General features: G+C 43.5%; 1 protein-coding gene across 3 annotated transcripts in view; it reads left to right on the top strand.

Annotated features, from left to right (window-relative positions):
- TDP1 (tyrosyl-DNA phosphodiesterase 1) overlaps window positions 1-15,414 on the top strand; it is a 119,463-nt gene that overhangs the window by 37,290 nt on the left and 66,759 nt on the right. For all 3 annotated transcript variants that reach the window (XM_063440314.1, XM_063440315.1, XM_063440316.1), the window contains exons 8-13: window positions 77-247; window positions 1,797-1,875; window positions 2,811-2,996; window positions 4,553-4,601; window positions 5,468-5,534; window positions 10,565-10,672. In XM_063440314.1, coding sequence (XP_063296384.1) covers window positions 77-247; window positions 1,797-1,875; window positions 2,811-2,996; window positions 4,553-4,601; window positions 5,468-5,534; window positions 10,565-10,672 — 660 coding nt within the window. The remainder of the gene's footprint in view (window positions 1-76; window positions 248-1,796; window positions 1,876-2,810; window positions 2,997-4,552; window positions 4,602-5,467; window positions 5,535-10,564; window positions 10,673-15,414) is intronic.

Here is a 15,414-nt window from a genome sequence, read left to right as displayed (position 1 = left end):
TTGTAGCCAATATGAATCTTTACTTTATATTCATCCTACTGCCAACTAAATTCAATATGTTTTCTTTATTTAACAGGATTTGGCTGAGCCCTTTATATCCACGTATAGCTGAAGGAGACTCCATTTCTGCTGGTGAACCTGTGACAAACTTCAGGGCAGATCTCATTGCATATTTGGCTTCTTACAATTCGCCGAGTCTGAAAGAATGGATGGATATCATTAAACAGCATGATCTATCACAGACAAGGTCTGTAGCCCAAGTGGTACAGTGGGTTGATTGGTGGAGAGCACTGTGTGATGCATTATTTTACCCAGAGTAGCAGCAGTGGTGTAGTAATGAATACTAATTACATAGGAGCTTCATTTTAGAGAACTAGCTCACCGATCAGGATAGACATTGGTTTCCCTGACATATTATCTATGTATTAATATAAACCAAAGTTGGGTAGTATCTTCCACTCTATAATGGTTAGATCATACTCTAGAATCTAACTCCAGTCTTCCAAACTTCAATAAGAGTGCTTGAAATGGTAAAACACAGCCATGTCAACTTGTTTTTAAACCTATGTGTATCCAAGAAAATGATTTTTTCAACAAAGCATTTTGCAACAAAACAAAGGATTAACTGAGCACATGATTCTTTTTGGATTTGTGCCAGTCCACATGATTCCACTTCCTGGTTTTGTTCCCAGAGATTTTGGTTTCTAGTAAAATTTACTGGGGTTAATTCTGCTGCTGTACACCTTTCCCACCCAGTGTTTTGTATTTGGCAAAATTATCAGCTTAAGAGAACCAATTCGATAATGTCGGCGACATTTTGGTCATCTCCGTGGACTACATTTCAAGTAATCCTATGCCAGCCGTTTGATATGGAATCATGGGAAATGATTCACAACCCTCAGTGTTCCCTGGTTTTGAAACCCACAGTAGTGCTGATGAAGCTTGCATTTTCTTAGCGGATCCATTTGTATTCAAGATGTTCCCGTACATAAAATTAATGCATGAACATTCTTTTAGATTTTAAGCTATGACTGGCATTTTCTGCATAAACATGAAAATTGCTCCTCAACAGTCAGTGATTTTTCTCTTTGAGTGCTTTACATCAGGTAGAGGATATTTTAACTCTTTAAACGGAGAGCTCAAAGAGATTAACTAGATTTCCCAGATAGTTTTTGTGCAACATTTTGGTTCCACAATTAGAGAGAGTTAATTGGCTGTTCGAGAATCTGTACGCAGATGCTGCAGGGGGTGTTATGATAACAATAGTGTGTTTCCCGCTGACCAGTTGTGTGCTGGTCTGCATTTGAAAGGCAGGATTGGGGTACGCTGATACTTATTCAGTAGATTGACACATTATTATATGGGTGCGACAGGGGGAAAAGCCTTGCTTGTTTCAGTTTATGATGAAGCTTCCTCTAGGTGAAACGCATTTATGTAGTTTGATTGCGCTTGTATCACAGATCAAAACAAATGTTTGCTTTAACACTGATTTTGAGTGCTGGGTTCCATTTAGGCTGTTAGATTGGTTTTGAGAAATGATGAGAAACCTTAGGGGCATCAGAGAGAAAATAAAAGGGAGTGAATTTTGATTTTTTTATGTTTGTTTCTTAACTTTGTGCCCAGTAGTTACAGTTTATCGCTAGTTCATGAGTGTATTCTAAGCTTTTTGGCTCTGGATTTATTGAGTGAGTGTTGAATTTCTAATGCTTTTAGGATCTGAATAAAGCCACTTTTTTACATAACCCTCTAAGATTCTCGGAGGGCAGTGATCCCATCACTTATATCTGTAATTACAGGGTTTATCTGGTTGGATCAACCCCTGGAAGGTACCAAGGGAATGACAAAGAGAAATGGGGTCATTTGCGTCTGCGAAAGGTAAGCAAAGCGTTTATTGCTTTGGCCCAGAGTTTAGAACCCATTTTCGCTGCAATCTTGCTGGCTCCCTAGTTACACACTGAATACTGATCCTGACCTTGTAGACTTACTATGCTTGAGTTTAATCTGAATTGTAGCAGACAATAATAATATAATTAATATATTATTATTGCAACTAGCCTGTATTACGAATGGCAGCTAGGTAGACCTGACTAGAAATCTTTCCTATATCTTATCACATATAGAGCACAACTACGCTATGTATAGATCTTGTTTTTTATACGCATTGTGTCGACCTCACCTAACATGCAGCAGCCTAACCTAACGAATCCCATACCTGTTATACTTGGTCTAAGATATTTATGCGAACACAATCTTGAATGTTGTGACATACCCCTGCTCATAGGCTTGAAGCAACAGCTGAGCAATGTATATGACTTTAATAAAGTCACAGGTATCTCAGCACTAGCAAGTTTCCCATCACTTATATAGGCTATGATAGACCATGTTTAACCCCTTAAGGACCAAACTTCTGGAATAAAAGGGAATCATGACATGTCACACATGTCATGTGTCCTTACGGGGTTAAACAACTCTTACAATCAAATTCTTGCTTGATTCAACTCTACATAAGTTCACGCAAAAGTTCAGCATGTTTCTCATCTTCACGCAAGTTTATTATAATATAAAATTGTGCATGTTCACTCTACTACCCGATTGTAAAGCTTGATATGAGGCCAGAGGATTGCCGTTGGGGTACCTCAGGCTTGTATGTACCTATCTTATGCACTGCAAAAATATACATAAAAAAAAAAAAGTAGCAGACAAAATCTATCATCCTACACATCTAATAAGCGACAGGTGTGAGAATAATATAAAGTGTTTTGACTCAAATGCAGAAAGTTACTAATTCATTCTATCTTGTGATTGAATAGATTTTAAGAGAAAACACTTCTGCCATTGCTGGACAGGAATCCTGGCCTGTGATTGGTCAATTTTCAAGCATAGGATCCATGGGAACTGACAAAACCAAATGGCTGCACTCAGAATTCAGGGAGAGCCTCCAGACACTCGGAAAAGGCATAACATCTTTGGGGAAAATGGATCCTCCTCTACATTTGGTAAACCTGGGAACACTGTTATTTGTGGGTCAAAATAAATGGGGCTTATTATTATTTTATTTCAATGTCAAAATTTGGATACGTTTTGTAAACATTTTTGTTCTTTTGTTTATACTGCTTGTAGTAAGAGGAGATTGGGAGCCTAATTACTGTTACTAATTACTAATTTACTTAGAATCCAGAGCTTTTTCCTGAAATCAGAGGGTCACTCCAGGCTGGGAATGACATCAATTGTTAATTCACTATGTAGATGTTCTGTTATAATTGTAAAATATAAAAAAAAAAAAAAAAAAAAATAATAATCTTACCTGTAAAATATTTGCAAGTTTTCAGCTTTCACAGAGAGCTCTGTCCAGATCAGAAATAGCTCATTAAGTCAGGAGGTTTCCATTTTACTCAAGGGAGACTGAACTTGTGGTATAAGTAGTTAAAGCTACTTTCTAGAGAGAATCTTTAGGAAAAGCTCATTTTGTCTGTTTCTTTGAATTTTAAACGCAGACAAAAGATATGTACGAGACCAAGTCAGAGTTTCTCATGCCGCTCCCCATCAGCCGGTATGTGCATTGGCTAATATGATTGCTCACACACAAGATTACCTATGGAAAATCACGCTGTCTCACATGATCCTTCATAGACCTTGTTGTGTACTCTGACACATGTGCAAGAGTACAATAGTGACACAGTAGTGCTATTAGCCGAAAAAGTATCGGGGCAAGACGGTGGCAATTTAAGGTACATTTATTTCCATATATGCTTCACTCAGCCTGGAAAAGTCATCATATGGAGTCTTTGCCAAAAACGTTGAGACCCCCCAAGTGACTGTGCCACTTTAAGCACTTTACAACAATTTACTTGATCATAAATGATGAATAGAATGGATGCCTGAGCTGACTTCAGTTTCAGTGGAGCTGCTATCGCTGTACTGACCACACCGTTATCCGCTTTCTCAGTAAAGCTATCAGACTCAATGGCTCAGCTCAGGCTCCCTTTCAAGCTGTGACGCAAGGTGTGTTGGGATAGTGATTGGCATAGCATGCACATTCTGTGAAACTGTTTGACCAGGCAGAGTGATATGTACACCAGTCATGTACAAACATTTGTTCTGGATGTCTAAGACAAATCAGATGCCTTTTAATTCACATATGGACAAATCGATATGTCCAGGGTTTTAAGACTCTTAAATTTACAGGTAAATATCGGACGGATCAATCCATCTTTATATGGTTTTAAAAAGCATTTCTTACGTCCAGGACGTCCAGAGTAAATATTTGCACATGTCTAATGAACACATTTTTGCTCTGTTATCGACCACTGGTGGGGGCAGGCCTATAGGGGCACCACATTTTTACAAATCACTCATTAGGTGTAGAATGAATGCTTGTAAGATACAATGTTTTGACTCAAATGCGTAAACATACTAATAATTTTGTGTGCACAATAAGGCACTAGATAGAGTAGATTATTTTATTTCATAGCAGTTATCTAAGTATATATAGCATTTGAGCAACTATAAAATATCCTTCCCTTATTTATAATCTTGTTCCATTATTTTTTAGATATATCCATCAGTGGATAATGTGAGGACCAGTTTGGAAGGCTATCCCGGTAGGTGAACGACCCAGCTCATTACTAATTACAATATATATATATTTTTATGTATTTATAATGTTGTTATTATGCAAACTCAAAATTAATAGACCCCTTCTCAGCAGATAGACACTTCATGATAAAGCATAGATAGGCTGTGTAAGTCACAGCCATGGGAAGTGGGGCTAGAGCTGCATACACAAAGTTATTTAACCCCTGAATGGCAGAGAATTTAACAGTTAGACTGTGGGTTCATGATCCATACACCAATTCTACTTCATTAAGCTAAAGTTGATTTGATGCATAACGTGCCCATTTTAAGTTTAATTATCCGAGGAGATAAGAACTTCAGAAGTAAACACATTGTGCTGTAAAACTTAAACCAATTTTTTTCAATGAGGTTGTCTCAGTCACAGGCAGGAACCATGTAGCTTGGAATGCATGGAATGATTTAACTTCTAAATTGCAAATATTTCAGTAGCGACTGCAAGGGCACAATCCATACATGAAAACGGCATTGCTTCAACGCTTAGATTATTCCTTAAAGATCATAATCTTCCCCAGGGATTCCCAAAATGTAGATCCCCAAGTGTTATAGAACTACAACTCCCATGGTACTTTGCATGCCTTTAGAATCCCTTTAGAATTACAAAGCATCATGGAAGCTGTAGTTTTAAAACATCTAGGGAGCTAAGTTTTGGGCACCCCTGATCTACTGTGTCCCATGTTGAAGCCCATAATGCCCTTGTGGGCTCTGTTAAGTTCCCTACTGTAACCTGCCAGGAGGACCACTGTCATGGTTTTCTAATGGCTTTATATGATATTACCATAATGCCCAGGTATCTGATGTAAAGCTCTTGTTCTAAAATATTTTTTTTCTGCAGCTGGCGGCTCCTTGCCATACAGCATCCAGACCGCTCAGAAACAGCCATGGCTACATTCATTCTTCCAGTAAGTAGCCAATAAGAATTGTAAGATTTTATTTATTTTCATTTCATTCGTTTAGAAAATGTTTTAAATGGGAACTGTCACTGTCGACAAATTGTTACAGGAGAGCGGAGTTTACATCCGATTCTGCTAGACGGGCCACCTTTATCTTTCTTTCAGCTTTTGTAATTATTGTATGTATTTTTTTCATAGTCCATTCTGTTTTTGTGGTGGGAAGGGGATTTGGAGGGTGGGTGGGGGGGGGGGGGGGCATTAATAATCAATAATAATAATAGTGTAGGGTTTCTATGATGATTCTATTGTTCCTTGTCTTACATTGTTAATCAATTTCTTGTTGTTTTTGGACATATTTAAAGGGACATTTTAAATACCATAATGGCTACATCTTACTATAGTGGTTTTGGTGCATGTTTACATTTTTCAAACAGTATGACACTTCCTAGAGAAGACTTTCAATAATTGAACGTCTTAACGTTCACTGTCATCACACCCAACATTATGACAACCTACACTGGTAATTATTTTCCTAGAGAAGTATTGGGAAAATGTTTCTCTGAGAAGCATCCAATTGATACAGCGAAGTGATTGCTGCACATGCGCTGTAGGGTCCCAATGTTTCTCTATGCGAAGAATTGAATTGGTTTGAGAGATGATCACTACTGATGACCTTATGGCAGATAGTCAGCTGCTACAGCAAGACTGGGGAAAAGCGATGGTTTAAAAGTGAGTTTAAATTATTCTTTAGACTCCCAAAGAGGAAGAGCAATAGTCATTAAAAAAAAAAAAAAAGATTCTGACATTACAAAGTGTTCCTTTATTATCATTTTTTATATATTTTTTTGTTGTGCACAAGAGAACAAAGAATATTGTAATGCCACAATAGCATGCACAAGAGCACCAAATAACACACGAACACACTTTGCACAATGACACATACATTCAACAATGTTGCATAATGCTGCATTTTTAAGGAACTGAACAATTTTATAGTATAACGGATAGATCAGGGTAGGCAAACATGTCTGCGAACAAGTAAAATAGGAAATTCTAGTAATGGTGAATAAGCAAAGTAGAAATCAGGCTATTTTTTGTGTCTAAATAGTACATAGAAATTAAGCTAGTAGGAGAATATGTTCAAGACAGGGGGATTATAGGTAGTGTAACACAGAGGCAGCTCTAGACTTTGAGGCCTTAGGCGAAACTCAAACATGAGGCCCCACTAACAAAAAAGTGTCACATATACACATTGATGCACAGTTTACCTGTGTATGTGCCTGAGAGTGTGTCTGACAGAGTATCCTTGTGTGTAAATGTATGTCTCTGTGAGCATGTTTGCATTATGGGGTGTATGGGGTAGCTGCTTGAAGTGTGTTGTGTGTATGGGGGGGTGATGTTGAGAAGGAGAGGCGGGTGATGGTAAGAGGGGATGATGGTGACAGGGAGGTGATGGTGTGGGGGGGTGATGTGAGAGGGGTGATGGTAATGTGAGAGTGAGGGGGGGTAATGTCAGAAGGGAGGGTAATGTGAGAAGGAGGGGGTGATGTGAGGGGGGGTTGATGGTGACGGGGGGGGGTTGATGCTGAGGGTGGTGGGGGATGGTGGGGGTTGATGCTGAGGGTGGTGGGGGTTGATGCTGAGGGTGGTGCTGAGGGTGGTGGGGAGGTGATGCTGAGGGTGGTGGGGGGTGGTGATGCTGAGGGTGGTGGGGGTGGTGAGGCTGAGGGGGGTGGGGGGTGGTGAGGCTGAGGGTGGTGGGGGTGGTGAGGCTGAGGGTGGTGGGGGTGGTGGGTGTTGATGCTGAGGGTGGTGGTGAGGCTGAGGGTGGTGGGGGGTGGTGAGGCTGAGGGTGGTGGGGGGTGGTGAGGCTGAGGGTGGTGGGGAAGTGATGCTGAGGGTGGTGGGGGTGGTGAGGCTGAGGGTGGTGGGGGGTGGTGAGGCTGAGGGTGGTGAGGGTGGTGGGGGGTGGTGAGGGTGGTGGGGGGTGGTGAGGCTGAGGGTGGTGGGGGGTGGTGAGGCTGAGGGTGGTGTGGGGAGGTGATGCTCAGGGTGGTGGGGGGTGGTGAGGCTGAGGGTGGTGGGGGTGGTGAGGCTGAGGGTGGTGGGGGTGGTGAGGCTGAGGGTGGTGGGGGGTGGTGAGGCTGAGGGTGGTGGGGGGGTGGTGAGGCTGAGGGTGGTGGGGGGGTTGAGGCTGAGGGTGGTGGGGGGTGAGGCTGAGGGTGGTGGGGGGTGAGGGTGAGGGTGGTGGGGGGTGGTGATGCTGAGGGTGGTGAGGCTGAGGGTGGTGGGGGGTGGTGAGGCTGAGGGTGGGGGTGGTGAGGCTGAGGGTGGTGGGGGGGTGAGGCTGAGGGTGGTGGGGGAGTGAGGCGGAGGGTCGTGGGGGGTGGTGGGTGGTGAGGCTGAGGGTGGTTGGGGGTGGTGAGGCTGAGGGTGGTTGGGGGTGGTGTGGTGGGTGGTGAGGTTGGGGGTGGTGTGGGGGTAGTGAGGCTGAGGGTGGTGTGGGGGGTAGTGAGACTGAGGGTGGTTGGGGGAGGTGAGGCTGAGGGTGGTGTGGGGGGTAGTGAGGCTGAGGGTGGTGTGGGGGGGGTGATGCTGTGGGGGGTAGTTAGCCTGAGGGTGGTGGTGGGTGGTGATGCTGAGGGTGGCGGGGGGTGGTGAGGCTGAGGGTGGTGTGGGGGGTGGTGAGGCTGAGGGTGGTGTGGGGGTAGTGAGGCTGAGGGTGGTGTGGGGGTAGTGAGGCTGAGGGTGGTGTGCGGGTAGTGAGGCTGAGGGTGGTGTGCGGGTAGTGAGGCTGAGGGTTGTGTGGGGGGGGTAGTGAGGCTGAGGGTGGTGTGGGGGGGTAGTGAGGCTGAGGGTGGTGTGGGGGGTAGTGAGGCTGAGGGTGGTGTGGGGGGTAGTGAGGCTGACGGTGGTGTGGGGGTAGTGAGGCTGACGGTGGTGAGGCTGAGGGTGGTGTGAAGTGGTGAGGCTGAGGGTGGTGGGGGGTAGTGAGGCTGAGGGTGGTGTGGCAGGTAGTGAGGCTGAGCGTGGTGGGGAGTGAGGCTGAGGGTGGTGTGGGGGGTAGTGAGGCTGAGGGTGGTGGGAGGGTGAGGCTGAGGGGGGTGAGAGAGCCTACCTTAATTTCCCTGGTGGTCCAGTGGGCTCCCTGGTGGTCCGGTGGCCATTGCTCCCGGTCTGCAGCTCCGCAGAGCTGCAGACCATGCAATCTCGCGAGATGTGAGAGCATTGCCGTGGTAACCCGCGGCAACGCTCTGATTGGTCAGTTCTCGCGAGACACATGGTCTGCAGCTCTGCTCACTGCGGAGCTGCAGAACGGTGTCTGCGGTGGCTGGCCGGGCAGCCAGGAGGGGCCTCGCACCCGGTGGCATACCGGGCAAGCCACCGGGCCCCCTCCTGGTGTCAGGTCCTCGGTCACTGACCGAGGACCTGACACAGTCTGCTCACAGGAGGTTTAGGCGGCCGCCTAAACCGCCTAATTAGAGAGCCGCCTCTGGTGTAGCACTTAAGGGGCCTCCAGGGCAGAAATAAAGCCATTAGGCTTCAGAGGCTCAGCAATTCTAAGTACCACTATTGTGCTGCGGAGCGCTACACAAAATATAAGATACGTTATACCAAATGTAGGAAATACTCAAAGCAAAATAAAAACAATCATGTTGTGTGAAGGCATTAGAAGGTGGGGAAATGCCAGCCGGCAGGAGTCCCTGGTTGGTCATCCTATGCCTCTCAGGGGCATGTCATAGTTTTGTGACAGGCAGGCAGTCGTAGGGTGGAAGGGCCAAAACAGGGGTAGGAGCATCAGAGCTACATGTGGAGATGAGCCCAGTTGTGGCCCCAAGGGCCTCTGCAATGAGTTAGTCACTCGAAATAAAGCAGGATAAGTCCCCTTCTTAAGCTGATCTGGTGAGATGGGCTCAGCTTTCCCAATGCTGTGCTGGCCTGTACGTCTCCACCGTGTTTAGATGTGCCTTGGTCTTGGCGCTATGCTTCTTCTCTGAGGGTGTAGCAGGAGTCTTCAGTATGGCTGGGCTCGAAACCCACAAGGGGCATTGCTCTTCTGGCACCACCCTGTTCTCCAGACGCCTCCAGAAGTTCTCAAAGAGAATGTTGAGCCGGGCCTTAAAATCATGATGATTGACTACGAGAGTATGGAGACATGTGGTCTGCTTGGTAAGTTGAAGCAGGGTCCCTCTGCCTGGATGGCACAGTCCCCCAGTCTTGCAATGGCCCAGGAACCCATCAGATGTAGACCAGGATCGCCCCCACTGGTCTAACGGCGGTTAACGGGGCTCTTGCATGAAATCTTCTGAGCACCTCCGAGTCAGGAGAGGGGCCGCCTCTCCTGCCTGGTGTGCACTAGGCCGAATAAGTCACTGTGGGGTGAGCAAGCTCCCGATAAATCGCCAGTCGTTCAGCTTGTCAGATGGGTCAGGAAGCTAACCCTGGTCTCAGTTCAGCTTTGTTGAGCCAAAGAAGCTTGCAAAACAATAATTGTGTCAGGATTTTGAAAGCGCTCTCTCGAAACGCGTCTCTCCACCATGACAATCAGGCCCTGCCCCCTTTTAAAAATTTATAATTTGTGTATATTACCTTTGTACCTTTGTAGTTTGATTTCTAGTAGTTAAAGATCTAGTTGTAGATTTGATTAGAGCAGGGATGCCTCTAGGCAGCAGCTAAGTAAATGAAAAATGTGTGTAACATAACTACAGCTACCACACCAATGGTTGTTAATGTCTCAGATGGACACTGTACTTACAAAGTATAAACTGTCCTCCTGTTAGTAGAAATAATAGTTGGCTGATGGTGAAGAAAAATTGTAATAACTTTTCACTGCTTCCTATGACAGTTATTATTCTTCTTATTTTTTTTTTTAATCTTCCTTTCTATTTTAAATGGTACCATATCCATCCCTGTTTTGTTTTGTTTTTTTTAAATCTGGCAATAAAAACAGCAACTCACCAAAAGCAGAAGATTAAATATTCCAAAATGTGCCTGTTTTCCTGAACAAACCTTCTGACTCAGCCCTGTCTTTTCTCCAGTAGGTGGAAAGCAGAGACCTCTGGCCGTAGCAGAGCGATGCCTCATATTAAGACGTACATGAGGGTCTCTCCCGACGTCCAGGAGTTGGCCTGGTTTATAGTAACAAGGTAATTCAATTCCCACTATGTCCTATTATAAAACTTCTTTAATAGTGGTATGTTTGTGTAAGGGAGATAACACAGCTGTAACATCATTTGGATAATAATAATACCAGGAGCCAGATGGAAATGGGTATATTTTCACCCTTGCCACCTGCTTCATTAAGTAATGTTTCTAAGTTTTTTTTAAAATGTATAATTCCTGCCTGGTTTGTATTTAAATTTCTTGCACTGAGGGTTTGTGGGTTTGTTTGGGGTTTGTTTACATTTTACGTTTGCTTTAGCTTGAGGTTGTATCTAAAACTGCCAGGCCTCAAAATTGCCCATAGAACATGGCATATTGCCAATTTCAATGCTTGGGGTGGTATTTTTTTTGTTTTTTTTGTTCTTATGTATGTTGTTGGTGAGATAATTCAGTGAATAGATCTACAGCTGACGTATCTCAGAGGCACGGGTTTAACCCCTTAAGGACACACAACGGAAATTTTCTTGCTGGCCTATTACGTCTCATGCTGTGTCCTTAAGGGTACAAATTCTCGATGAGGACGCACTAGGAAAATATTGACATAGATTTCTGTTTGATTTTTTTTGACCGTCTCAGCACTGATTATCATCTTCTTCTTTTGATGTTGTGTGTATGTAGCACCCAGTAAAGCAATGGTTAACACATTGTGTGCCTCCAGCAGATAAAATCCTCCAATCCAGTTGCCAGGCTGCACCAGACTAGCCATAGCTAACTTCCTGATAAAGATGTTCCTTTGTAGAAAAACTCCCTGTTTCACATCCTGAGGGTACTGCTGAGCAGAGGGTCCCACTAGATTTCCAACAAGAACAAACAAACCGCAAGATTCATTAAATATATCAGCAAGCATGAAGGTTAGGAGAGGAGAGATCAGAATAGAGTCTGTTACATGGAATGATTTTGGGAGTTTTGGTAAAATATGTTTTATTTTGCTTTTGAATTACTGGAAAAGTTTGGAAGAATCTTGTATTATAATGTTTTTTTTACCCAAGTACATTTGTACAAATAGTTACAACGGCCCAGGTCAAGGAGAGATATTTAATGGGAGATTCGCTCATAATGCCTTCAACCTTAATCTTAAACTTGTTTAGAACTGCACATTCCATCCTGAAAATTGGAAGAGACAGTTTAGGCACCATAATCACTTCATCTAATTGAAGTGGTTATGGTGCCTGGTGTCCTCTGGCACCTGCTCATGGTTCGGTGTTCAACTGTTTAAGTGGTTTAACACTGACTTAGGGTGCAACCCAGCGCCCCTGCAGGTATGGCTAAGGCAGATATTACACTCCACCTACCATACCAAGTCTTACCAGCAATGGGTGACCACGATAAACTGAGCAAGGTGAGCTGAAACTCTCAGTCAACCACTGTCTCATATCGCTGCTCAAGATAATGCAAAGGGAACGGGTTTCATCTGTTAGCACCCAGAGGCTTTCATTCCACGTTAAACCATTCATTCAGTTTAACATTGAGCTGTGAGATGGCAGCTAGGAACTTCAAGGACCATCTCCACTTCAGTGAGATTAAGGGATTATGATGACTAGTGTCCCATTGATAAAAAATGAAATATTTATAATGACATGGACTAACGATGTTCTAAAGAGCAAATTAATAGGCATTTAGCGTTCGTCACATGCAGCCCACAATGTGTTTGCGTTCTATTGTGATGTATCCCCCTGTTTGTACACTATAAATTGTATTATGCATTGAAATAAAAAATATATTTGCTCCTAATGTGAGTTGTTGCTGTTCTTCACTACCTTTATGGCTGCTAGCAACTACTTGGTTATTTGCCATAAAGCAACCACAGGTTGTAACGTGACATTGACGGAATATGTCATCTTTCTATTTCTACAGCTAATCCATCTTACAGTCAGGTACAGATGATCAGTGGCTAGGTGTGATGCGAGTTGTACTTCACCACCTAGAGATTTATATTTAAAAAAAAAAAAAAACCTTTGTAAAAATGGAAGAGAGAAACTAATTCTGTGGTTTCCAAGGCAATGAGTACAGCTTGTGGTTTTTTTGTTTTTTTCGTCCCCTTGATCATAGTTGTTTTTGTTTTTTCAATCTTCGTTTAACCTGCCTATATTTAGAGATTTTTAATTGCAAGACTAAAAAGAAAGATGCATCCCTTCTCAAATATGTGAGTTTTGTTATCCTAGCATCAGCTATGTGTGTTGCTAGGAGGCAGTGAATATAAAACTTGTTTTCCTAAAGTATTTCTTTAGTATGGTAGTAATTGACATCTGCACAGACACCTTTCATTTTAACCTCATTGGGGCTCAGTCTTAATTACAATTAATCTGAAATCTTACTGGGGAAAGTCTATGTTTAAAAAAAAAAAAAAAAAAACATTTTTACATCTAATTTTTTTTATATATTCTTTATTTTTGCGTGCAGCATATAACAAGACGGCCTGTACCGCCACAACAACAGATACAGGCGCAATGTGTGCATAATAAACAATTACATGGCAGATAGAGTCCAGCACTTTTATACATTTAGTAGGATAAGGCTAGTGTGACCTTGGTGATGGGCTACAGGGGTGGCTGGTAGCGAGGTCTCCAGGGGCACAGGCTTGTACTAGTGAGTTGGATATAACATGAGCGTTACGTGTGAGACACATGTAAGGGGGTCTCAGTGAGATTCCTCGTGTAGATAGGCAGGTCTGTGTGTCAGAGCCCCTACGTGTATGAGTAGGTAAGTCCCCGTCGTGGGTAGAGGTAAAGGTGTGGTCTATTCTCTGTTTGACTAGGGAGGAGGGGGTGTCTCTATTGTGGTCCTCGGTCCGGTCCCCTGTTAGTGTGGGTTCATTGTGGGTCTTAATGGTGGGCCTTAAGCGAACATGACCGTAGGTAGTCATTTATGTGTGGTGGAGGAGCGTGTTCAAACTCTAAAGGATAGCGGCAATAATAAGAAAACAATAACAAAAACAATGACAGTTTGCGGTAATTTAGATCGGAGTTCAGTACTTAGTGTAGTCAGTCTATGGACCTGTTATGGAATGGCAAGTCCAGCCACTTGGACGTTGTTTTTCAGGTTTCTCCTCTGGCATGCGGTTTGCGTTGTGCTGAGCGAGGGGTGAACTCCGGTACGGTGGAGGGGTTTATACCTGCCAGACCCGTCGTGGCTGACCTTACTGATCCATGCAGGCTCAGGTGTTGCATATGTTGTTCCAGTTCCTGGAAATTCGTTGCTCTGTATGTCGCACCCTGATGGGTGAAGGATAGGGCTCTCTGGAACCCCCAACGGTAAGGAATGTCCTTAGCCCGTAGTGTCTGCAGTAGTGGCTGTAGGGTCTTGCGCCATGCGTTGGTGCCTCTGGTGCCTCTGTACCAGTGATAGGGTAGACCCCTCGAACACCAGAGGAGAGTGTCCACAGGCTGCTGTACGGATCGAGATCTTGTCTTGCAACGTTTGAAACCGGATGATCAGGTCTGCCGTCGCCTCCGCTGGTGCAGATGATGTTGGTTTCGGCAATCGGAACATGCCCTCAGACTTGATCGCCTTCGCTTGTTTCGGCGGCAGCAGGGTATTGAGCAGGCGTCTGATATAGTGCGGTAAGTAAATCTAATTTTTAGTTTACTTGAAAGCAGGACAGTTAAACAAATGCGTTGATTATTTTTTTTTTTTTTTTTTTTTTTTTTTCAATTCTTTATTTTTGTTGTGCAGGTAGGTACATGGTTAGGTCAAGCGCCACAACAGCGCACACGTTGTATACATAGAAAACAGTGGCAGCGGTACATGCACATTTTTATGTTTAGGATTTTAACTATTCTATCTGAACCAATATAGTGTGCTTAATAATAAGTAGTATACATGGTAGGTAATGGTGAAAGGTTAAGGAGTTATGCCTGTGAAGGCTTGCTAGGTGTAACAAAGAACAAGTAACTTATACGGTTAACTTCGAGTATGAGCAGGTGCGTTGCCAGAGTGAGGTTACATATAGTATTACAAAATTTAACGTCGTATGACGTAGTAATGATGTTGGTTGCAGGGAACAGTAGTTTGGTCGGGGCCCTAGGGTGAAGGTGAATGGCTATGACGATAAAGTACTGTCCTGCAACCAACACAGTGAAAAAATAAAAAATTAAGTCTATATACATACATGCGGCTCTTATTAAATAACAGTCTTTCTACGAGAGACTAGATTCATATGTCTGAGTGCAACGTAAGGCTAGAAACAAATGCCTGTTTGGTTCTACTCTCTTAATGGAGAGGATAAAGAAGGTTTCCTAAAACGTAAAGCAGGTTCGCTTAACGTAAACTGCACATAAGGCAAACATAATTGTGACGTACAAGGTGGAAACAGTACAGGGTCATTCTAGGCTAGTTTGTCTAGTTTCTTGATGCTTTAGCTGTAGCTGGCTCTGACATTGACATTTAAATGGTTAGTACTATGTTTTAGGGAATAAATGTTAAAACCACCATGGAAGTGGAGCACAATACACATTTGTGGGGCACGAGTATATAATAAGATACACAATATTGGGGGGAAAAAAAATAAATAAATAAAATACAATAAAATAAGAATGCTGGTGACGTGCGTGGTCTGCTTTTGTGATGATTAAGTGGCTGTGTGTATGTTAAGCTGTGTAGACTTACAACGTGTATATCTACTGTAGGCGTGCCTCCGTGGGCATTACTTCAACGTGATTATTCTGTTGGTGAGACTAGCTGATGTGCCTGCTGTGCCGGCACCTTAATGCAAACACGTGACACGTTT

Source organism: Pelobates fuscus, chromosome 13 (assembly GCF_036172605.1).
Source record: "Pelobates fuscus isolate aPelFus1 chromosome 13, aPelFus1.pri, whole genome shotgun sequence".
NCBI classification, from domain to species: Eukaryota; Metazoa; Chordata; class Amphibia; order Anura; family Pelobatidae; genus Pelobates; species Pelobates fuscus.
The sequence above is the reverse complement of the archived record's forward strand: the minus strand, read 5'-3'. Positions and strand labels throughout refer to the sequence as shown.